This window comes from Heptranchias perlo, chromosome 2 (genome assembly GCF_035084215.1).
Source record: "Heptranchias perlo isolate sHepPer1 chromosome 2, sHepPer1.hap1, whole genome shotgun sequence".
Lineage (NCBI taxonomy): Eukaryota > Metazoa > Chordata > Chondrichthyes > Hexanchiformes > Hexanchidae > Heptranchias > Heptranchias perlo.
The window spans coordinates 122,097,929-122,123,778 of record NC_090326.1 but is presented as its reverse complement, the minus strand read 5'-3'; the positions used below and the strand labels follow the sequence as shown (position 1 = coordinate 122,123,778).

The 25,850-nt window shown below is 43.1% G+C and overlaps 1 protein-coding gene across 1 annotated transcript in view; it reads right to left on the bottom strand.

Moving 5' to 3' along the window:
- Positions 1 to 25,850, bottom strand: part of itga8 (integrin, alpha 8) — a 222,680-nt gene that overhangs the window by 40,706 nt on the left and 156,124 nt on the right. The window contains exons 24-26 of the mRNA XM_068006777.1: positions 22,247 to 22,352; positions 20,337 to 20,495; positions 10,065 to 10,190 (exon numbers count right to left, since the gene is read on the bottom strand). Coding sequence (XP_067862878.1) covers positions 10,065 to 10,190; positions 20,337 to 20,495; positions 22,247 to 22,352 — 391 coding nt within the window. The remainder of the gene's footprint in view (positions 1 to 10,064; positions 10,191 to 20,336; positions 20,496 to 22,246; positions 22,353 to 25,850) is intronic.

Sequence of the window (25,850 nt, the reverse complement as noted above, 5' to 3'; positions counted from 1 at the left end):
AGGCAATGGCTGGTCACGTTATTCCAAAACCATGCTTTACTGACTGAGGTTTCACTGTCCTCTTTGAAGGCATGGCTGAGAAATAACATAACCCTTTCAGGACCAGAGTGCAGACCAATAACCAAATTCAGGTACGGATTATTGAGTATATTAATAATGTCTCAGAAAACAAAAGTATATGCAATGATGTGAGAAAGAAGTACCTCACTTCAGAACAGCCCTCAAGGTAATGGGGAAGTGGAACTGCTGCAGTCTTTACTATGCACGGTATTCATATTTTTCAGTCTGATGTGGATTAAGGTATTGCAGACATTATCATTGTAAACTATAGTTAGCTCTGTGTTGACACAGATACTATTGTGTAAAAAGGTCATAATGATGGTGGTGGTTTTTTAAAAAGGGATCTCAAACATTTGTATTGTGGATGCCATAACAGTACAGGAAACTTAATTCAATCTTGCATAAGTCTTGTCAATAATGTCTATTTATGTCACTTCCACAGAAAAAGATAGCATAAAATAACAGGATTTGCATTAGCACTGGTGGAAGCAGCAATATAAATAAAGCCCCTGACAATCTCTGAGTGAAGGATGCTAGTCTACATAAATATGCAGGCAGTGGAAGCTATTCCTTTTGAAGAGATGGAAGGGAAATGTGCACCAGCTGGTACATTCCCAATTAATGCCACTTTATTCTGATTTGCAGAGTAGCTAACATGAACAGTTCAATGCTCTCGAGCAGTTTTCCAAATCATTACAATTAGTAAAGTGTACTTTCAGCCAGACCCACAGCGGAGTACCTATTATCAAAACTTGCACTATGCAGCAGCTCATGTACTAACATCTTGGATTTACATACATGGAGAGGCAAGAAGAGCACAGAATTGTGGTGAGAACCAGATCGAAAGTAAGGAAGATATAGAAAAATGGGGGCTGGTTAGGGGATTGCTAGGCGCAGAGTGGAAAACCACTGTGCTGGTTGCCCCTGCGTAGTCTTCCTGTACTCAGAAAGGGGTTGACTGAACATGAACACAATTCTGGAAGGGTTGCTAATATCTGAAGAGGTTGTTTGGGAGCCTCCAAGATACTCCCTATTCTTTATTCTTATTTCCCTGAGGAAAGGATCTCTACCAGTGGTCTATGAATACAGGTATAGGGTCAGCCTGAGTGACTAAGGTCACAGCGTGAGTTCTGTACCAGTCCCACACCCTGCATAAGTGTCTTCTATGGACGACTCTGAACATAACGACACCCCAGCAACTCACGTACAAGATCCTCCTAGCATTGATAAAGAAACATCAAGGGAAGTCACCATTCCACTCACAGAGAACCCAGAGTCTCAGGAATAATAGTGGTGATCAACTTCTAGCTGTTCATCTGGGGAGAATGTAGAAGCAGAGACAGTGAAGCTAGATCTCCTGTAACCAGGTACAGGTGCCATGTAGTGACAAGTGAGGCTAAATTGTCTGAGAAGCTATTGCATCAAATGATAGCCTCCTGCAAACTCCTTGTGACAAAAACATTTTTGTCCAATTTTGGTTTAGTAATTGTTCTTTTAAATCCAGTCGCAGTATATAATCCGTTCAACATAAAACAACTGCAGTTCAGATTTTTGTTCCATGCTTAACCCTTTCTTTGTCACTAAGATGAAGACTATCCATTCAGCTGCCTCTCTGTGTCCTCCTCTTCTCCTTGCACTAAGGGCCCCAGCCCCAAGTCTCCCATCCACTCTAGTCCTAGAACTCTGTCGGCCCCATCTCTCCCTTGTTCTCTCCAATCTCATCTTGTCCATGAGACCCACCTCCTGCTCCCTTGATCCCATTCCCACTCAACTCTTGACCACCCAACTCCCCTTCCTGGCCGCAATTCTCGTGGACATTGTCAATGGTTCCCTTTTCTCAGGCACCTTCCCTCTTTTCTTCAAAATTGTGGTTATTGCCCCTTCCTCAAACAAAACCTATGTTCATTCGAACGTTAACAAACTTGCAGAATGGGCATATAAATGACAAATTAATTTCAATATAGATAAGTGTGAGGTGGTGCATTTTATTAGGAGGAATAAGGAGGCCACCTACTCCTTGGAAAATAAGATGCTAAAAGGGGTCGAGCTGCAGAGGGATCTAGGGGTACAGCTACACAAATCATTAAAAGTAGCAACGCAGGTCAACAACGCCATAGAAAATGCAAACAATGCACTGGGGTTCATTTCTAGAGGAATAGAATTCGAAAATACAGAAGTTATGTTAAACTTATGTAGAACTCTGGTTAGGCCACAGAATACTGTGCACAGTTCTGGTCTCACTATTACAAAAAGAATATAGAAGCACTGGAGAAAGTGCAAAAAAGATTTACAAGGATGCTACCAGAACTGAGAGGGTACAGCTATCAGGAAAGACTGAACAGGCTGGGGGCTAGGTGACCTGATACAGGTCTTTAAAATTATGAAAGGGTTAAATGGGGTAGACATAGAGAAGATGCTTCCACTTGTGGGGGAGTCCAAAACTAGGGGCCATAAATATAAGATCGTCACTAATAAAACCAATAAGGAATTCAGAAGAAACTTTTTTACTCAGAGTGGTGAGAATGTGGAACTCTAACACATGGGCTCTGATATTACCAGGGAGGCGGGATGGCAGTGGGGGGGGGGGGGGGGGGAGGGGGTGGCAACTGGGCGCCTGGGTAACCCGCCCAGTAACATCCATCCGTTCCCCACGCGATCGCAGGTAAATTGGAGCCACTTAACGTGACTTCCGGGTTTCCCATCGGAAAGTTGTGCAGTGGGCGGACTGCACACCCGCATCACAGGCTGTCAGCTGGAGGAGCTCTATTTAAAGGGGCAATCCTCCAATGCTGCTCATGGAGCAAACACCCAAAATTACAGAAAGGAGCAGCCCAGGGGAAAGGCTACTCCCAGATTCAGTGATGCCTCACTCCAGGTGCTACTGGATGGGGTGAGGAGGAGGAGGGATATATTCTACCCGGTGGACAGGAAGAAGTGGCCTGCCTCTGCCACCAAGAAGGTCTGGCTCGTGGTGACAGAGGAGGTCAGCAGCAGCAGCAATGTCTCCCGCACCTGGATCCAGTGCAGGAAGCGCTTCAATGACTTAACTAGGTCAGCCAAAGTGAGTACACTTATTGATTCTCCTGCACTCCGTCTTCCACATCACCGCCCGCACCCCACAACTCCTTCTGCACTGCCAACACTACTCTATCACATCACTCCTCACACCCACTCAAAGCTCATCCTCAACTTACCTGCACTTCCTCACCTCCCCAGTACTCACCCCACCACTACCACTCAACCCAATCCTCATACAATGTCATGGCTCTGTCTCATACTCACCCTCTGATGCATCTCTTTCATGGTCAGCCTCACCCAAACTAATGCATTAAGCGGTTGGCCACGTCACCATCACTCACTCACGCCTCTCTACTTTCTCCCCTTACAGGAGAAGACAGCCCAGAACACACGGGAGAGGGCGAGGACCGGAAGGGGGCCGCAACAGATCGTCGTCCTCAGACGCGGAGTAGAAGGCTCCGGAACTGAGCTGCACCCTCGAGTTCCTGTCCGTTGGGGACGCCGAGACTGGCACCTGACAAATGGCTGGTGACAGAACTTTAACATTCAGCACACACAATAGCAATTGATGTTAACATACATTGCGATCTTCAGCACCTCAACATCTGTCCTCATGCTTAATATTATCTTCTGTTCTCTTACAGGGACTTCAGCGACCATCGTGACGGTGGAGGGCGATTCCTCAGAGGACCTGCCGGCCTCTGAGGGGGCACCGTCACATCTGAGTGAGCCATCCACCAGCACGGATACACACACCTCGGTGGCTCCCCGTCCTCACTTAGTTGGGGTCTCACATGGTGAGTCACCACACACATGTGAGCACGAGCAGACACAGGTGGCAGGGGCAGCCGTGGAGAATCTGTGTCGGTGGGAGCACTCTTCTCCAGGCTCTGCTCAGCTGGACACAGATGCCGAACCCTGGGGGCCATCCATGAAAAGGAGAATGATCGAGGGGCAGCAGCACATTTGCTGGAACAGGTGCCAAGCACACTCTCCACAATCACGCTGAGGAGGTAAGGGAGGGCATCTCTGAGATAGTGTCGCGGGTAAGTGCGGGAATGTCTGCGATGGAGGGAAGGCTAGCCTCCATGGAGCTTCAAACAGGGCTCACCAATGAGTCCATTGAGGCCCTGACAACGGCCCTTCGGACTCAGGGTGAGCAACATTCTGCCGCCTTAAACAGGCAGGCAGATACTCTAGCACTGGCCTTACAAGGCTTCACACTTGTCCTCCAAACTGTCATCCAGCAGAGTGGTAGGAGTGGTGTAGGTATGGCCCAGGGGAGGGAAGATGGCAAAAGGGGACATGGAAGCAGGGACACCACTCAAGGCGCCCCCACGTCTCACCCGTTGCCCCCCTCTCAACCAGTAACCGCAATGCTGCCTCCTCTCCAGGTGGCCGAGTCTGCCGCTGCACAGGTGCAGGTGGACAGTCTTTGGAGGGGCCCTCACGGGCACTGAAACCCAGAGGGTGAAGGCTCAAAGCATCTAAGCACTCAGGGCATGAACATAAGCAACCTGCCACTACCTCTGCAGCAGCCACAGGGGATGCACCTCGTATAAGTAGTCAGAAGCGAAAGGTGAAGGTTTTGTAAGCACAAAGGGGATGCACAAGGGTGTTTGACGGTTTGTCACGTTTTTTATTTATATTTGCTTTTTGTTAATCGCACATTAAATATTATTATTGTCACCACTACTGCCACGGCTTGGCCATTCTTGACTGGCTTGTGTAATAAGGCCCTTTCATGAGGTTCACCATGAACGCCCACACTTGATGCCACCCATTGGGTCACTCTACAGTGGGTGTATGTGTAGTTGCACCACTGTTTTGTGCAGGGGGCGGGGGGGAGGGAAGCTGGTGTGGCCGCTGCTCTGTCCAGGTGGTGAGAACTGGACTCTTCACTGTCTGATGTTAGGAGAACCGTTCACATATCAGTGACTCCTTGGCCTCACGAGCAGCCAGGTGAGCCGCAGTTCTGCCCATGGGTTGTTCCTCCTCCTCGTCCTCCTCCTCTGCCTCAATGTGAGTGGCAGATGTGGATGGGGCCTCCTCTAGCGGCACCCCTCTCTGTTGTGCCATGTTGTGCAGGACACAACAGGCGACTATATGTCCCACTCTGTCTGGTGCGTATTGAAGCGCTCCCCCAGAACGATCAAGGCACCTGAAGTGCATCTTGAGCAGCTCTATAACATGCTCAATTGTAGACCTGGTAGCGATGTGGCTGTCATTATATCGACGCTGTTGCTCGGTGGTGGGGTTCCTCAGAGGTGTCATGAGCCACGTGTGCAGGGGGTATCTCTTGTCCTGGAGGAGCCAGCCCTTACGGGTGTCCGGTACGTGGAAGAGGGGCAGGATGTTGGACTCCCAGAGGATGAAGGAATCGTGGCAGCTGCCAGGGTATCTGGGGCACACGTGAAGGAATCTCTTGCAGTGGTCACAGATGTGCTGAGTGTTGGAGTGATAGCCCTTCCTGTTGATGAACAGTCCTGGCTCGTGTGGAGGTGCTCGTATTGCTATATGGGTGCAATCAATTACACCCTGTACCCGTGGGAAGCCAGCCACATCGTGGAATCCCACTGCCCTCTCCATCTGGCTGAGGTCATCCATGGGGAAGTTGACAGAGTGTGAGGCCCTGCGAAACAAGCCGTCGGTGACCTGCCTTATGCACTTGTGTGCAGATGACTGAGAGACCTCGACGATGTCCCCGGTGGCACCCTGAAACGATCAGAGGGTGAAGAAGTTGAGGGCAGTGGTGAGTTTGACAGTGACAGATAAGGAGATACTACTTGGTCTATCCGGGAGCAGCTCGGCATGAAGGAGGCTGCAGATGTCCGCGACTACCTGGCGATTGAGCCTGAGCCTGAGACTCCGTATGCACTGCTCCTCAGAGAATTCCAGGAAGCTGAGCCTCAGTCCGTAGACCCTGTTTCGAGACTAGTGCCTCCTGCGACGTCGCTCTCTCTGTTGTTGCCCTCCGTGCTGTTGTGCAGGTGCCTGTGGCGCAGCACTGTGTTGTGGAGCTCCACATGGCGGAGGTGGACGCCATGCCTGGTGAGGCTGGTGATGTTGCTCGTCCTCGGATGAAGTGATGAATGCAGCCATGGCGCCCCCCCCATCCTGACAGTGAGAGTTTCAGGGGTCCGCAAAGTAGGTAAATGTGTTTGCATAGCAGAGTTTTGGGTATAAATTAAGAATTTTGAGTGGAAACACAGAGGTCTTGCAGCCAAAACTTTGTCTCAAGTGATGGAGTGCTCTGCTGCAATAAATGAGGTTTTCCCCCCACCTGTCAAAGAATCCTTTGCATCTCCCACTGGCTGCTGGCTGAAACACGTCTGCTCCAACAGAGAGTGTTTCCCACAGCACGGGAAACACACTGAGGGATCCTTCAAAATTGCACCCCTGCCAAAATCTCCACATAATAAGGTCTGTCAAGTACCTCATCTATCTGCCTAACTATGTAAAGCAGCATCCCGCCGGCTTTAATTGCCGGTGAGAGTCCCGCATTCGGGAGGTGCGCACGCATCTGAACGCATCACTGGGGAACCCGGAAGTCAGCAGGTTGGAGCCGGGTTCGAACCCGCTCCGGGATTCCGCCATTTTAAGAGACCCCTACCCCCAACGCACCCACTCCGCCATCCGAAAATCGGCCCCATGGAGTGGTTGAGGCGAATAGCATAGATGCATTTAAGGGAAAGCTAGATAAGTACATAATATATTAAATTTAAAATTCCCATTCTTATTTTTAAATCCCTACATAGTCTTCCCCACGCTACCTTTACAATCTCCTCCAGCCCTATATCACTCCCCTCAAATGTTCTTCAAATGCATTCCCCTCTCTTTACACCACCTTTGACAGGAATTCCTTTCTGGGATATAAAAAGAGCTGTTCCTTTTGAATCTGGGAGTCAGTTTGAAAATCTCAGGGAAGGAATCAGTCAGTTTGATACTCCTGACAGAGATAGTTTATACTAATACAGATTCCCCACTTGAAAGTTTAAGAAAAGGAATGCTGCATAACATAAAAAATATTTGTAAAGGGTTACCTCAGTACTTAGAGTTGTAATCCTTTTATTGTTTTCTCACTTGAGGAGATAAGTGGCAGGATTTCTATAGTAAATATATAACTGTATTAGATGATTGTTACTTATTTGCTTGTTTGTCTTTTGCTAACTTTTTTTTTATTCGTTCATGGGATGTGGGCCAGCATTTATTGCCCATCCCTAATAAAACTAAACTTGCTTAATGGTCATAAACTTAAAATGAAGTCTGTTTTTGTGACTGGAAGGCTGTTTCCAGTGGGATTCTGCAGGACTCAGTACTAGGTCCCTTGCTTTAAGTGATATATGTTAATGATTTGGACTTAAATGTAGGGGGCGTGATTAAGAAGTTTGCAGATGATACAAAAATTGGCCGTGTGGTTGATAGTGAGGAGGAAAGCTGTAGACTGCAGGAAGATATCAATGGACTGGTCAGGTGGGCAGAAAAGTGGCAAATGGAATTCAATCCAGAGAAATATGAGGTAATGCATTTGGGGAGGGCAAACAAGGCAAGGGAGTGCACAATAAACGGGAGGATACTGAAAGGTGTAGAGGAAGTGTAGGACCTTGGAGTGCAAGTCCACAGATCCCTGAAGGTAGCAGGACAGGTAGATAAGGTGGTTAAGAAGGCATATGGAATACTTTCCTTTATTAGTTGAGGCATAGAATATAAGAGCAGGGAGGTTGTGCTGTAACAGTATAAAACAGTGGTTAGGCCACAGCTTGAGTACTGTGTACAGTTCTGGTCACCACATTACAGGAAGGATGTAATTACACTAGAAAGGGTACAGAGAAGATTTACGAGGATGTTGTCAGGACTGGAGAATTTTAGCTATGAGGAAAGATAGGACAGGCTGGGGTTGTTCTCTTTGGAACAGAGGAGGCTGAGGGGTGATTTAATTGAGGTGGACAAAATTATGAGGGGCTTAGATAGAGTGGAAAGGGAGGACCTATTTCCCTTAGTAGAGGGGTCAATAACCAGGGGGCATAGATTTAAAGTGATTGGTAGATGGATTAGAGGGAGCTGAGGAAATATTTTTTCAACCAGAAGGTGGTGGGGGTGGTAGAGGCAGAAAGGGTGGTAGAGGCAGAAACCCTCAACTCATGGATGTGTACCTGAAGTGCCGTGACCTACAAAGCTACGGACCAAGTGCTGGAAAGTGGGATTCGGCTGAATGGCTCATTTTTGGCCGGCGCAGACACGATGGGCCGAATGGCCTCCTTCTGTGCTGTAAATTTTCTATGATTCTATGAAGGTAGGATGCTCTATTCACTGATTGAAAACAGAAGAGATGCTACGAAGGCAAAGGTTAAGTCCAGTAGCTAAAAGCAATTGCTGGACAGGGTTTTCTGTTTCATTATCACAGGCACATTACTAAAAGTTTACCTACATCTCAATTCAAGGTCTGGGAAATATGACCTAAAACACAAGAAATGAACTAATTTAGAGCAAGAAGGATAGAAAAGATCCAAAAACATATTACCCCTCTTCCACATTTCAATTATGTAGCACGTTCAGAACCTTTCCATGTCAATGCCAGCAGTAACCATGAATAATGAACAAAAGTATTGAAGGAGAGAACAGAAACAAAAGTACAAAAATGGAGTACTACACAGTAAAACCTACTAATGCATAGAGCAAAATACCGAAAAATGTATAGAAAAATGCAACAAAGTTAAAAAGGGGTCCAGGTACTCCAGTGTGCCTGTTTTTTTTATGGTTAAAGCACAGAGCCTCACCTGAAGGCTTAAAATTTAAAGAGGGGCTCTTTCTTCAATATTTAAATGAGACTGCACATTTTGGCAGCACAGCCTCATTATATGTACCCAAACTGCCCTTGGAAAATTGGACGGGATACATAATTTAACTTATTTTCAAGACATTCCCCGTTTTCTCTTTTTCCTTCCATTTTCAACCTGCTAACTTCTATTTCTACAATAGCGAGAAAATTACAGAAGGCCACATAGTTAAATGCAAACTCCAGCAATATACTTGGATCAACAAATGGGACACACATGTCCATTTCCTGCAGGTAAAAGATGCCTGATGTAGCGGCTTAGGTAAGAAATATCAAAGAACTTAGAATCAGAGTCAGACATGTAACTGACCAAAAGAAAATATTCACAAGCAGTGACTTAAAAAAAAAGTCAAACACTACTTCCTGAAAGTTATGAACAGTTTATCAGTGAATTAAGTCTCTTTTGTTAAAGTTATATGGATTTAACAATGTTTCATCATGTGTCAGCAGTCTGATAAAGCTTCTCTTACTTTGCTTTCTGCACTGTGCTGTGTTCAACAGATTATTTGTCTTAAGGAAAATATCTTAAGAGCTATTTATTGCTACACTAAAAAAATGATATTAGTACCAATAGTGGAAATGCAAGGGTAGATTTTCCTGTTCTTGTACCTGGGCATATTGGATTGCCTGGGCACAGTGAATAGAGGAAACATGGGGTGAGGAGGATCAGATGCCAGTGCCTGCCCAAATTTCATATTTACTTTTGAAAATGTTTTCAGTGAACCTTCTGGCACCACATTGACCACCAGCAACACAATGTTGCAGCAATTCTCTGAAGTCTGTCATGGCTATCCTCCACATGGTCCTTTGTGCCCCCCCCCCCCAACCTGTGTAGACCCCCTAACATAACCATGATAATAACCCAGAAGCTAGAAAATTGGCTGGGGCAGAGGTGCATCTTGGGAGAAACAACATTTGCGTCACACTGAAGATGTGCCACAATTCTGCAAAACTGGCCCTAATCTGTTGAACACTGTATAGTGCAGTAAACAAAATAAAAGCAGCTTTATTAGACAGCTGGACAATTGCAAAACTGTCACTCAATTACCATAAGTCATTGGGAGCGCCCAATAGTTAACGGAATAATGGATTTTATAAAAGGATCAATAAAGGAAAATAATGTTCACAATCGGCATTGTGCTTTACTTACCAGTGCTCTCAAATGATCATGTTTTAGAGGCTGTGGTAACCTCACTTCTCGTCTTGTGATGAGATGTGTGGCCGTGGAAGGGTCCTGCAAGCTGATATGCTCTCCGACAGCTGTTGGGTCAGCAGTCTATAATCAGAAAAATGATACACCATGAGAATAATCTGACTGATGACCAGTGAAACCATGAAATCATGAAACTTTACCTCTTTCATAAGCACTGTCTTTAGATTTAACGGCATATTGTTCCTGTAAATTGAATCAGTCTATTGAAATTGTCACACAAGTTAACCCCGTCCAGCAGCATGAATGCACAGCAACATACAGCACAGCTTGATGCTGTCCATCATTCTCTTTAATAAGTTAATGCATTATAGTATGTAACCCTTTGCATTTGTGCCAAAAAAATGCAACTCCAAAAGGTTACAACTTTTAAAAAATGTTTCTTCTTAAAAGAAAATGCTTCCCCACATACTCAATGATTTACTTTTCTGTAAGGGTCACTTCCAATGTTCATATGACACTAGGAACAACAGTCATATCCTCACCTGGTTCTAACTTGAAGCATTAACATTGACAATGAAAAGAGGAAGCTCAATACAGTCTCAACAATTCATGTCTACTATTTAAAAACACATTAATTTCAGCAGTGTCTTGTCTCCGGCTCCTTTCTCTACGTTTCTCCCTTTCAAACACCCTCGTTCATACTTGGTCCTTTAAGTTCTTATTGAGCTCCCTTATTGCTGCACATTAAATTTTATTGCCATTTAGGCGTGGCTGAAGCTCAGTTGTCCAACTGTACTCTATGGTAAATGGGCAGATCACAGCCAGTATCAATTCAACAATGCCCAGGAAAAGCTTGTAAAGGGTGAGAGCAGCCCAGCCCTGCGTATTCCTGCCAGCCAGTCCAACTGTATGCGAAGGAAACAAAAAGTGAAAGACACTTTCCTTCCGAAGTTTCACTTGCCGAGCACTGTTCCTGGCTGGGAATGCTGGATCATAGAATTTTTCCTTTTGTCCACTTGTAATATTCTCTCTGATCCCATTGAAATTTCCATTGTTTATTCAGTATTTCTGAAGGCAAATCTCCACATGTGGATATGTATCTGACTTGCTCTTACTGCTAAGGGCTGGCTCATTAGATGAGCAAGATGCACATCCATATATATTTTACCAAATAGATTCTGGGTGACGGTGTTAATGTTCCTTTGCCATCTCTCTAATTCAAATTATATTAGCCATGCATATTCTGCTCTATCTGTTGAAGTCATCAAGTTCGCGAACAATGATTTTGTCACTGTTAACATGTGGTACATGTTTATTTGGGCTTCAGGAGATGGTCACTCACAGATTCCTATCTCTGCTGTTTCTAGGTCTTCGATGTTTGTTGAGAGATATTGTCTATATTTCAACTGTTGGGCAGACTTAGTTGCTTCAATCCTGAATCCTCTCATCCCAATCAGAAATACTGATGTGTTCCAAGTTTGGCTGGAGATCCAGGTGGAGAGGGAGAAGCTCTTGCACCAGGATGTAGTTGGCAGGTCCTCAATATTGGTTTTATAATTTTGTGTTGATTGTGAAGGCTTATCAACAGAGCTCTAATTTGATCTTGATAGTGGTGCATTGATTCAGGCTTATTGTCCTGGGGTCCTGCTGCTGCTTTAAACAGCAGATGGAGGGAGGGACATATTACGCCACATTGTGAATGAAGAAACTTGAGGGCCAACTTTTATTCGGGGAGTGAATTGGGAATGCGGGGGACGAAGCGGGCGGTGAACTCTTTGGCCCCCTTGAGCATGTGACATGGGAGATTTTAACTCCTGGGCCTCATTTCGATGCCCTGATTCAGACTCCCTCCAGAAGCCATCGGGAATAACATCATCGCCAGTGGACGGGAAGAAAAATTAGTCGGGGGCAGGAGCGGTGCCCAGCAAGCTAAGGACGGATTGGGGAGGGTTCACTAATCAGCAATCGGGAAGGGGGGGGGGGGGAAGCCCAGTGTAGGAGAGGCTCAAGGTATCCTTGTGGGGCCAGGAGATGTACTTCTGCTCCTCCTGGCCTACAAGGAACCTTTGAGAGCTACCTGGGCCTCCTGTGGCCTAGATTCTTGCTGCCGCCAGCTTTTGCTGGTGGATTGGAGACCTTAGTCAGGCTCCCAGTTAAAATGGCGTGCAAGCCCCGATGACATCATCTACCATTTAAATTAGGCCCCTGCTCCTCTGAGATGGGTGGCCTTCCTGTGCCTGAATTCAAGCAAGTAAAAATGATGGCGGCAGAAGCCCCCCACCCCCCACATCATTTCCACCAGGTGAGGATGGGGGGTAAAATCGGTCCTTTGATGTTTGTGGTAAGCACTGAGCTTTTCTATTCTTCACAATATTAGGGATTTTCCCAGTTTTTGGCAGCAATACCATGGGTTTCCACAGGCTCAAATTTTATATTTGTCTTCCCAGTTCTGATGGCAGTTGGGGAAGCCGAGTTTGATCAGGTTGGGTTCCCAGCATCTTTGATTTTTTTCCTGGTTCGAGCACTCAATGTGGGATCCTGAATGGTTTTGTATCTGTTGAATTTTTGGTTGACTTCAGTAATCGCTACATAGTTAAGTCCTTTGTTGGATGGACATATCTTCAGCTCATTTATTTGGTTCAGCCTTGCTTTTTCAAGATGGTAGGGTTTGCTTGGTTCAAGAGGAGATGTATTGTTTCATAGTTCAATCAGAGGTCTTATTTAAGGCACAAACATCTGTGGACACTTCCCAAATCCTACCTTACATTAGAAACATAAGCAATTGGAGCAGGAGTAGGCCATACAGCCCCTCGAGCCTGCTCCGCCATTCAATAAATCACTGTTGATCTTCTACCTCAACTCCACTTTCCCGCCCTATCATCATATCCCTTAATATCCAAATATCCACTGATCTTGGTCTTGAATATACTCAACGACTGAGTATTCACAGCCCTCCGGGGTAGAGAATTCCAAAGATTCACAACCCTCTGAGTGAAGAAATTTTTCCTCATCTCAGTCCTAAATGGCCGACTCCTTACCTTGAGACTATGACCTCTAGTTCTAGACTGCCCAGCCAGGGGAAACAACCTCTCAGCATCTACTTTGTCAAGCCCTCTAAGAATTTTATACATTTCAAGGAGATCACCTCTCATTCTTCTAAACTCCAGTGAATATAGGCCCATTCTATTCATCCTCATAGGACAACCCTCTCATCCCAGGAATCAATCCAGTGAACCTTCATTGCACCCCCTCTAAGGCAAGTATCTCCTTCCTTAGGTAAGGAGACCAAAACTGTACACAGTACTCCAGGTGTGGTCTCACCGGAGTCCTATATAATCGCAGCAAGATCTCCTTACTCTTATACTCCAACCCTCTTGCAATAAAGGCTAACACACTATTTGCCTTCCTAATTGCTGGCTGTACCTGCGAGTTAACTTTCTGTGATTCGTGCACAAGGACACCCAAATCCCTCTGACTACCAACATTTCTTAGACTCTCACCGTATAACATTCAGTGCTTGAGGTTTGCAGATCATTTTTGTGGTTGAAAAATTTAAACAATTTTGAACAACTTGAATGTTAAAATGGCCTTTCAACATTCAAACAGTTAAACATTTTCTAGCTAAACATGCTATCGCATGTAATGACCAAATGCCCAAAAGCAACTTCGTATTTCCTGATCAGTGTTGCTGAAATACTTTTAATTGATTGCAAATGTTTCAGATTCTTCAGTGATGACTGAATGTTCTGGAGAGGTTATCTGTTTACACTTTATTTTCATTGAGGTCTTGGACCCAAAAGGGTCAAAAATTTAATGAAACAGGCAGCCAAAAATACTTGAAAACTACACAAAAAAGGAGGCAGTAAAAATTTCGTAAGGTGATATTTTTTAGCTGCTGTGTTATAGAGGTCAGCTCCGATGGACCCAGTATTCTGTGTGTCTGTGCCAACATATAGGGGTCGAATTTAACCACCCCCCCCGCCCAGCGAGAATAGTACGTGGGAGGGGTTATGATCAGGCCGAATCCACTTACTGGCACCGTTCCCGTCCGCGACATCTTATTTTCACCAACTTTGAAGTCGTCCGAGGCTCCCGAGGCAAGCGAGGGCCTAATTTATCTGTAAAGGTCGCAACCTGATGATATCACCGGTGATGCAACATGATTTTTACAAAGACTCTCGGGGAGGCCCGCCGGTGTCAAACCTGCCAGAGAAACCTGGCGGGACGCAGTAGAGTGGCCAGAAGAGGCCAAGCTAAGTAAGATTTTTGAATCTCCCTCCCCACATTGGCATCTGTTTGGGAACCACCACCCACCCCGCCATGCCCCAGCACTTACTTTATGCCAGGTCCATTCCCTTAGGTCCCCAGCGCCGGCTGACTCCCACCTCAATTATCACTGGCCTTGACATCATTCCCGCCGGCTTTCAGCAGGACACTGATCTCAATTATTCAAATTAAAATCAGATGGGCTTCACTTCCTTCACAACTGCCAAGTGCGCCGTCCACTTCGGACCTTCCACACAACGTGCCCACACCACCCCCGCTCCCCTCCGCCTTTAAAGTCGGGACCATGTAGTGTGTGAATGATTATATGTGCAAAACAGAAACAAAAATATTTCACTGAGGATGTTCACAGCATTCAACAGAACCATGGCAGCTCACTAGTATCTTGTTTACAGTAGCAAACAGGAGCCAAGTCAATGCATGATTTGGCTCCCATTTGCTACTATAAACAGTGCAACTCAAAAATTGACTTAAAACGCAGATGACACAAAACTTGAAAGGGTAGTAAACAGTGAGGAGGATAGTGATAGACTTCAAGAGGATATAGACAGGCTGGTGGCATGGGCGGACACGTGGCAGATGAAATTTACCAAAAAAAAATTTGAAGTGATACATTTCAGTAGGAAGAACGAAGAAAGGCAATACAAACTAGAGGGCACAACTCTAAAAGGGGTACAGGAACAAAGAGATCAGGTATATGTGCACAAATCGTTGAAGGTGGCAGGGCAGGTTAAGAAAGCGGTTAAAAAAGCATATGGGATCCTGGGCTTTATAAATAGAGGCATAGAGTACAAAAGTATGGAAGTCATGATGAATCTTTATAAAAAACTGGCTTGGCCACAACTGGAGTATTGTGCCAAGTTATGGGCACCGCACTTTAGGAAAGATGTGAAGGCCTCAGAGAGGGTGCAGAAGAGATTTACTAGAATGATTCCAGGGATGAGGGACTTCAGTTACGTGGATAGACTGGAGAAGCTGGGGTTGTTCTCCTTTGAACAGAGACGGTTGAGAGGAGATTTGATAGAGGTATTCAAAATCATGAAGGGTCTAGACAGAGTAGATAGAGAGAAACTGTTCCCATTGGTGGAAGGGTCAAGAACCAGAGGACATAGATTTAAGGCGATTGGCAAAAGAACCAAAGGTGACATGAGGAAAAACTTTTTTACGCAGTGAGTGGTTAGGATCTGGAATGCACTGCCTGAGGAGATGATGGAGGCAGATTCACTCATGGCCTTCAAAAAGGAACTGGATAAGTACTTGAAAGGAAAAATTTGCAGGGCTACGGGGGAGGGGAGTGGGACTAGCTGGATTGCTTTTGCGTAGAGCCGGCGCAGACTCGATGGGCCGAATGGCCTCCTTCCGTGCTGTAACCTTTCTATGATTCTATGATTAACTTAATGTTTGTGGGACTTTGCCATGTGCAAATAGGCTGCCATGTTTGCCTACATGTTAACAGTGACTGCGCTTCAAAAAGTGTCCTGACAATATGATACGGTGCTACATAAATGCAAACCCTTTATTTAAAGCGGAAGAGTGATATAGGCTTTGTTTGGTATAGGACATTTTAGAATGTAAGTATCTTTTAGGAGAAGGTGTGAGTGAGATTCATAAGTGACTCCCACCTCATTTTGACATATGAGGACTTTTGTTGTATTTCCACTTTAGATGTAGAAGCCTAATGTTTACCTTTGGGGCCAAATCTGTAACAGAAGCATACTCTGCAGCTCAAGGCTCAAGGATGCATAGTTTGTATTGCATGGCAAATAAATGTTGAGCTTTTCAAAGCTGCATGGTACAAGGTGTAGAATTTAGATTTATGTTGAGATGTCTTTGGAAGATAATGGTTCCTGAACTGATGAGACCATGGAATTGTCATGCCAAGCAATGTAACTAGTCAATGTAGCAAGAAGTAGGGTTAGGTCAACATTCGGACATATTGGCTTGATTTACCATCGTCAGGAAAGGGGATACTTTGTAATTAAATGGGCTGCATAGAGCCCATGTTAGGATAATACATGGTCTGTGGAAAGATATGGGCTTGATTACCCAAATGGCCGTTTGTTGTTGTGTTTTCTTTTATGTTATGGGCGACTCTCTTATGCCTCTTGGTGCCTGGATCTGAGCATCATTGGTCAAAACCGGGGAACAAGTAAGGTAGAGATCCCTCTGCCCTGTGCAATCAGCTTTTCCCAGTCACAGGGAAGAAGAAAATGGGGAAAAGACCCATTACATCAGGCCTCCACCCTTCCTGTGATTCAAGCGGGCTTGTACCGGTCATCGACGTTCACTTTTAAATGAGTTGGAAGGAAATATTCTCCACCTTCCACCTCATTTACCTCACAATCGTTTGTTGGGCACCACATCAGAGCCTGTTCAAAGCTGGAGCAAAGATCTGCCTCTGGAACCCATGGACCAAAAAGACTGCAGGGGTAACGAGGACACTCCTGGGATGATTGGAAGCCCGTGTGGCCTTCTGGTTGCTGCTCTCCAGGTGCGCTCATATTTCCTCACTGATTTTTAGGCACAAGGCACAGCCAGAGAAAGTGCCTATGGCTGGAGCTCTCGTGGACCATGCAAATGATCTGGAGGAAAATTTATTTTAATTTGTTTTTCTGATCTTTCAAATGTAAAACATATGCGACTGAGTAAAGTGAGGAAGGAAAATGAGTCTATCCTATGTTATTATTTTAATTCCAGCATTATTTTAAGCCAGAAGTAGTAAGCAATGTGCAATTATTACCTGTTGACACAAGGTTGCGCATGACTTCTTGGAAATGGAATTGCCACACCATATAGGCAGTCTAGGTTTACCATCTGAACCACATGCCTGGAAAAGCAGCATTAGCTCAATGACAAGCCTGTGTTTTTGACCTCACAAAAGAACAAAAGCAGCATCATACTGTGAAGCTAATACAGTGAATCTGGGGGCCAATTCCTCATCTCATCCACTGGTAGAATATGGCTTAATTCCTATGATTCTGCACCACATACCGGGCTTCTGATCTTATCTCTCCTATTAGTTGAATCACAACAAAGAGGACAAAATGCATCCCCACAGAAGTGGCTTAAAAGCAACATTAGCAAAGATTTAACAGTATATTAACTGCCTGTCATCTTGGCTGGAGATGGGTGGGCAACCTAGGAATTCTGAAGAGGGAGGAATTCAAGGAAAATTGGAGGAAATTAAAATGCTTTTGTAGCAGTATCATTGGAGTAGCAACATATGATGTCCTAGTGACAGGGTGTGGATTTGAGCCAGTGATATCCCAAACCATTGGGTTCATGATCTAACTTGCACTGCTGTGGGGAAATGCACCACATGCGGTTCTCAACGGAGGGTAGGAAAATCATAGTGAGAATGATCCTTGAGTCACTGTTGCCGCATCCTATTTTTATACCTAATGAGAAAACACATGAACAACCTATTCCCAAGCGTCTGCCAATAACGCTTTGAATCAGGCTACTAGGAGATATGGAAAGCAGCCCAGAGGTGACCTGTTTTTTCCTTGCTCACTGTGAGTATATACAAGATTGGGCAATATTTGCTTCAAAGGAAAGGTTATTTAAGCTTAAAGTGATAGGGTTTCAGGATAAAACTTGGGAGTAGATAAGAAATCGTCAGAAGGATAGAAAGCAGTGGGCAATTGTTAAGGGAGTTATGTCGGTGGGGAGGAGGGGGGCATGGGTAAGCGCTGAATAGGGTGCCCAGAAACTGTGTTGTGCCCCTAATATCTTTAATTTAGATCAGGAGGGTTGGTTGAATCTGAGGAGACACCTGGGCAACCACAAAATGAGTTAAGCAAAATATGTAAGTGGGAAGAACAAAGGCAGATGAATTTTAATGCAGACAAGAGTAAAAAGTATTGAACATGGGAATGAAAAATGGGCAATATACGTACTCCATGCTGAAATAGCTAAGGATGAAGCTGAAAGAGATTTATCGGTTTAGTAGACCCAATGCTCAATATGTCCAATCACCACACAGCAGAAACCAACAAAGCAAATAGAATGCTGAATTATTTAGGTAAAATAATAAAGTACAAGTCAGAGGAGGCTATACTTAAACTGTATAATGCTCTCGTCAGACCACAGCTGGAGTACTGTGTCTAGCTTTTGTCAGCACAACACAAGAGAGGCATTCCTGCCCTCGAGGCAGATCAGAGAACATCCACAAGGTGAGTTCCTAGTGTCGAAGGTCTATCTGGAAAGATCAAAAAAAACTTGGGCTCTGAATTTCCTTGGACTTTCTGTCACTGTACCACCGTAATTTCATTGGCAGTGTGGAGGAAACCCCATTTACCCACATAAACAACCTTTTTACTGCCCTTCCGACAAAGTTACAGTGGTGCAGTGGCAGAGAGCCCAAGGAAATTCAGGGCCAGTGACTTTTCAGCCATTTAACAAGGTTAAAGATAAGTGATTTTTTTTTTACAGGTATGTAAAATTGTAAATTGTTAATGGAGAAGGTAGATCCAGAATACTACTTCAAATTAATCTGTGACAAAAGGACAAGGCGGCACAGGCTCAGACTAGTAAAAGGCAAATTTAGGACTGATATCAGGAAGTTATTCTTCACACAAAGAGTGACCAATACCTGGAATCAACTTCTGAGTAGTGTAGGCCAAAATCTTGGAATCATTTAAGAAATAGTGAGGTGCTATGATGGGATTGGAGGAGGGGTACTGTGGGACTTTACTGGATGGATTTCTTAATCTGTATCTATCTTTTGTGATTTGGAGCTGTTTGAAACGGCCAGTGATTCATTTCATTTATCGTAAGTCCTTATAGTATTATCAGTCTTTAAACTGAATGTGAACTTATCTTTACAATTTCTTTGGCATTATTCTCTGCAAGTGTTGTCTTTATTATTCACAATAGAGGATGTTTCATAAAACATCACGCTGTATGCAGTTCAAACAAGAACAAGACCTATATTCTGTATACACAATCAGCAGGCTAAACTTATTGGAATAGAATTTTGTTTTTACCACCTAGATGTTAAACATCGCCTGGGCCAGGATTCAGAGAGGAATATCAGGCAGGTTCAGTTACAGACATGCAATCCTCCCTGTCTGGTTCTCCTCTCTACACTCTCCCCAGGCGGTAAAGACAAAAATCTACCTACTTACTTCGGCAACTAGCCACTTTGTAACCAATATCTTTTCCAATTTTGATGTCAGAAAAATAGTTAAGTATCGATGCTTGTGTGATTAAGCAGATAAATCTTACATTTCATTTTCCAGCAACATTTATGTTTTAACACATTAAAACACTAACACGTTATTAACTAATTGGAATTCACACATCCAGTGTCCTCACTAATCAGTTAGGCTCTATTTCTACACAGGAGAACCAGGATATTAGCAAACCTATGTTATGACTATGACAATTAAAAATAAATTGATGACACAGTAGCTAGCAATAATAACATAATTTAAGTTGGGCAAATAGCCATCTGGTGCCTTTGGTCTTTTATTATGACCCAAGTCTGAAAAATATCTTCACCACTGAACCCTCCTCCAATATATTATTGTTGCATTCTACCATGTTATATGATAAGTATGCAAAATGCGTTATGAACAGTGTCCAATCAATTTAACATGATTTATATCCTGTTAAACTTGTTACAAGTATAAATCTGCTGTATTGACTATACAGCTGACCATAGAAGCTAAGTTTCTCCGTCCTGTAGAGCCTGCACACTGTGCACTCCTGCTGCTACAGATGGAAAAACAATTCTCCATAATCTCTCAAGGCAAGTGTGTACTACACTGTTTTTAAAAATTTCATATTAATTTGCTGGATTTGTTGCTGTTGCCATTTTTTCAATATTTAATCACAGAAATAATCATTTCTCAAGATTTGGTTGACCAACTCACTTGAGAAGACGTCGAGTGCTTGATTTCACCTCAGGTTTTATTCCGCAGACTTGAATCAATTACTTTTACAGAAGTCATTTAGAGAAAATAGTAAAGTGATGCCTACCTCTAGCTGTAGTGGATTAATTGTAGCATTTACGTGGCAGGATAAAGGCCCATCTGTTTGTATCTGAAAGATGTACAGTAGATATTCGTCTCGGTAATGACTAGGCCAACCCACTTCCATGACTGCAGCACTGATTGCACTCGGCCCACTGTTGTGCAGCTGAACAAATGTTAAAAAAACACATGATAATATTACAGGCCTTCCTGTTAATAACTAAAGGCAGGATGTCAATAACATACATTATAGACAGCCAACATAACTGGTTTTCATAGTACAGTGAAGTAATGTCTTCCCAAGAAGCTTTTGAAAGTGTAGTATGGTAAGGGATTCCCAAATTAATATATACATATCACAAAGTCCATTTTCCCACTGACAGTTCAAATGCATTATAAATCCATTTGATTATATAATTTGGTTGCTATCCAATGAGTGCCACTTAGATTTTTCATTGTTCCTTGATCTAAAGTTAATATGTGGCACACACCAATACGATTTATAATTAATTAATTTACAAAATTTATACATTACTTTCATCCTCTTCCTTACTATCTTCCTGGACAATGCATCACCTCTCGCTGAGTGGATGAACTGCTCCCACACCTCTGTCTACGCCACTGTATATTCAGCCACTAGGAGGTGCAACAAACAGCCTGGAGTGACTCTCCTTCCAATTTGTTACAAACTTAGGGTCTCTTCTTCGATATTCTCTCAAGTACAGTGTCGGTTGTCACTTCTCTAAGTAGTTTGAACTGCCCAATATCTAACTGTACAATAGCGTAACCCACAGATGTAACAATAGTATCCTTTTTTGATCTGAACTGGATATTTGTGTCTTTTGAACATGTTCTTCTTCAAGTTCTTTGAAGGTGGACCAAGGAAACACTTGATAAGACAAGGCCAGATCCAAATCATTAAGCTACTTTATTCCACAGCGAATTAACATACGAAGCAACAACTATGATTATATTCAAACAGTACAGCTTGGCTTTGCCCAAGAATGCAAAATATTGACATGCTACGCTTCCCCACATCAATGGGTCGTCTTACTTGCCTTAAACAAAATAACTCCGAACTACCCTCCTGCACGCTAAACTTTTGAGCCTGGCCAAAACTTGAATTCACAGCATTCTGTTAGAAGTCCTGACTGATTCCCTATATTTCTCTTTTATATTACCCTGTGTTCACAGCCAGAAGAGACCAAATATTTCCCTACATAAAGGGTGTGAGATGTATATTGATTGCTGAAACAAGCTAATAAATTGCTTATTATTTACAGTCTGTGGGGAAATAAGTTTAGCTCCTTAGTATTTTAACCACCTATTTCCCACAGTGCTTTTTAAAAAAAAACTTGCATAAAGATACTTTGGTATACAACTCCAATGTTTAAAAATTGTTTTTTTTCTCAAAATTCTTACTGTGGAAAAATGGTCAAAAAAAATCTCAAAGTGTGACAATGGCAAATCAGAGGCTGCAGGTGTGCGAATTTCTGATTAAAAATCTCCCTTCATGTTAATTTAGCTCTCTTACAGTGTCAGAAATTATCCCTTTCAGTTGGTATCCACAATTATATCAATAGCAATACTGTTTCAACTATGAAGGGATAGGCTGAACTAAAAAAAAATGTTGAAGTTCATGAGAATTCTTTGCAACTGTGAATTTTAAAGAGAGAACTGATGGTGACGGAAATTTTTTCAAATTTACCATGAAGGTTTCGTTATAATCATTAATAAAAAAAACTTGCAATATACAATCTGGAACTAATTATTTAACATGTGTCATGCATATGTTCATATTGATTTAAAACTGAAAAACTAGTCTTCTGTCACCAAATATTCTATTCCATGACTTTATAATCATTCTTTTAAGCATCTTTCAAAATGAATACAAGAAAAATGTTTTTAAAAACTCACTTCGTAAACATGCTGAACAAATGGTCCAATGTGCTCCTCTTTTTTAGGCCTTTCTTTAATCTTCCAGTCAGCGATGGGCAGGAAGATTTGTTCAGGATGAGACACCCTATTACAAGAACACAATGGCTCAGTCTTTGTAGTTAAGCTGCAGAGGCCATGCTCAGTCGTACACTTTAAAGCAATACGAGAAAAAAAGTAAAGCATGTGAGAAGCTTAGGAAAATATAATAGACTAGACAGATGCTTCAAACAAAAAGGGGGGAAAAATGCAATTACAAACTCAGGATGGATCTCAACTGGGACCCTTTACAGAAAGAAAAAACAATAGACAGCATCACACCTAATGTTATATTAAAAAGAACACATTTTTCATTAATCCAACTCCAAATTATAGAAAGTGAAAGACTACATTGGTGTTAGAGGAATGATATTTTGCCTATTCTCAGCTATGCAATTCAACTAATTAAAATCAGACTAACCAGAAGGAGAAAAACACATTTTCCTTCCGTCCCTCTTGCCGTCTTCAGAAAGTAAAGCAAACAATTTCTTAAAAGGAATAATGTGTTCTCTTGTTCCTAAACAGTAACCAAAACTATATTTAGTTCATGTTTCAGAAAATCGCCTACATTGTCACTAGTCAGTCAAACGAAACTTCCAGACTGTTATGGATGTTATATTTTTCTTTTTGGTTTCAATGTCACACAATGAATTATGTGCTTTTGATCGTTTTGAAACTCTCACCAGCTAATAAAAGAGCTGGTTGTATGTGTGGGTGTAATCCCTATTGTACGTCCTTTCCGCTAAGGTGATGCTAATGATTTCCCAATCATCCAGGCCTGAAGTCATGTCGTGAAGAGAAGTTTGTTTTTCTTTGTTATTTCCCAATCTTTAGCTCCAGTCTTTCCTCAGATTTGCAGTTTGCCACCATTCTGGGTATTGTAAAGGATTTTTTTTACATCAAGTCAATAGTTGCTCTAAGAATCCATTGTCTGATTTTTAAAAGTTTACATTTTTTGTAATGTTGTTACATTTCCATTTCTGGAGCAATAAACTTGTGGCATGTCACAAACCTCTATATTTTTAAAATGATCGAAACAACATTGCAAAATTCTTAGCATTCTATTGTAAAAAGCCTGGTTAGAGAAGTGATATCAGGGTAGGGGAAGTACTGAGTGTAATGCCAGTTAACATAACAAATCACTGCAGACAGCAATAAACAAAGGGAATAGAAGGCTTAATTATATTGCTAGGTCAGTTCAGTATAAACCAGAGGATGTCATGCTAAAACTGTACAGTGCCCTAGTCAGACTGCATTTTGAGTACTGTTTTGGTCACCAATCTTTCCTCGGGGCTCAGACATAAGTGAAACATGCAGACTATGGAAGTAGTGCAGAGAAGGGCTAGAAGCCTGATCCCTGGTTTCCAAGGTTTGAGATATGAGGAAAGACTGGGGGACTGGATCTTTTTAACATTGAAAGGAAGTGACAGAGAAGGGCCATTGTAGAAGTATACAAGATATTAAAAGACACACAAAATATTAAGTTTGGGACAAATGTCAGGAAGAACTTCTTCTTGCACAACAGTGATCAAAACTTGGAATGAACTTCCAGGTAGCGTAGTGCAGTGGAACTTTAGACTCATTCAAGAGGCAGTTGGATGAGTGACGTAATTTGATTGTGAATGTAAATGTTTTTGTTCTGGATGGGCAAACTAATATTGGATGAATAGACTCCCTCTTCTTGTGAAGTTGTGACCAATTATCAAAGGAAGACTAACAGTATATATGCATACTGTGCATAGTGGAATACATACATAGAGGAGGCTTCCTTTTATAAAATACTGGGGAACGGGACGTTTAAATATTGAAGTGATTTCATTTGTGTGGAATATCTCAGTCCTTAATGGATGTTATAACACTTAAAACCTAGGGGTAGAGTTTCCACTTTGGGCACAATCGGGAAATTGTGCCCAAAATGCACTCGAAATTGCGTTGGTTAGGTTACAGTTCAAGTTTCTGATAAAATTCATTTGCATAATCACAAATGTAATATCTTCCATGAATCAGTGCAATTGGGCAGTGTAATAGAATGTAATCATTTTTGTTTCTTTCCATTAAAAAATATTAATTGATGTATTTAAGAGTGGTGACCTGGTGCAGTTTTATTAATACAGCTGAAAATGGGTTGATTACAAAAATAAGCATTTTTAATCAGAGTGTCCAGTCTTCCACCTGTGAGTAGGCTAATTTAAAATCACTGAAAATGAACCGTTTACTACTTTCATTGGGGTACACTAGTCAGTTTCTTAGCAAATTAAATATTTTTTAAACTTTTAAAATGTGCTGTATGCCTAAGAAATTGAGAGCAATTTGAAGAGCCTTCCCTAGCCAGGGCAATCGATGGAAACTCATAATATCAACCTGGAGATGTGGCCAGTTTTGTGGGTGGGGCCTGATCTAGATGAATTGAATCTTAAACCAGCGTAAAAGATTGCAGAAAACATGAACGTAAGTGGTTTTGGGTGTAATTCACTTACATTTAAAATTCCACGATCTTTTACGCTGGTTCAGTTGCTTGCGCTGGAATCTGGGTGCAAAACTAACGGAAACAAACGGAAATTCTACCCCTGTGTGTTCATTTTTAAAAATGAATTGTTTTTCCGGTGTGATAATCCCAGCTCAAAACGAAACACAAAAGAAGCCCGCCAATATCACAGCTTTCAGGATAGCCCACTGATCAGAACAATAGCTCTGTAAATTTTATCATTATCTGCTAGATTGCATAGATTTTGACAGCAATAATGAAAAAAGGAGGTTTATGGATTCTAATATATTTCCTTCACTTAAGGGATATGTTTATCTCTTGCTTTTGAAAACCAATACGCTTTTCTAAAAATGTGTTCTCAGGATGTGGCCGACACTGGCAAGGTCTTTGGTCCCCGCCACAAACTCCGTTCCCTAGCCACCAACTCCATCCCTCTCCCTGGCTACTGTCTGAGGCTGAACCAGACCGTTCGCAACCTTGGTGCCTTATTTAACTCTGAGATGAGCTTCCGACCACATATCCGCTCCGCCTACTTCCACCTCTGTAACATCGCCGGTCTCCGCCCCTGCCTCAGCTCATCTGCTGCTGAAACCCTCATCCATGCCTTTGTTACCTCCAGACTCAACTATTCCAACGCTCTCCAGGCCGGCCTCCCATCTTACCGCCCTCCATAAACTTGAGCTCGTCCAAAACTCTGCTGCCCATATCCTAACTTGCACCAAGTCCTGTTCACTCATCACCCCTGTGCTCACTGATCTACATTGGCTCCCGGTCCGGGAACGCCTCGATTTTAAAATTCTCATCCTTGTTTTCAAATCTCTCCATGGCCTCGTCCCTCACGATCTCTGTAACCTCCTCCAGCCCTACAACCCTCAGAGATCTCTGTGCTCCTCCATTTCTCACTTCTTGCGCATCCCCAATTCGAATTGATCCACAATTAACAGCTGCCTAAGCCCTGAGCTCTGGAATTCCCTCCCTAAACTGCTCTGCCTCTCTACACCTCTCTCCTCCTTTAAGACGTTCCTTAAAATCTACCTCTTTGACCAATCTTTTGGTCACCTA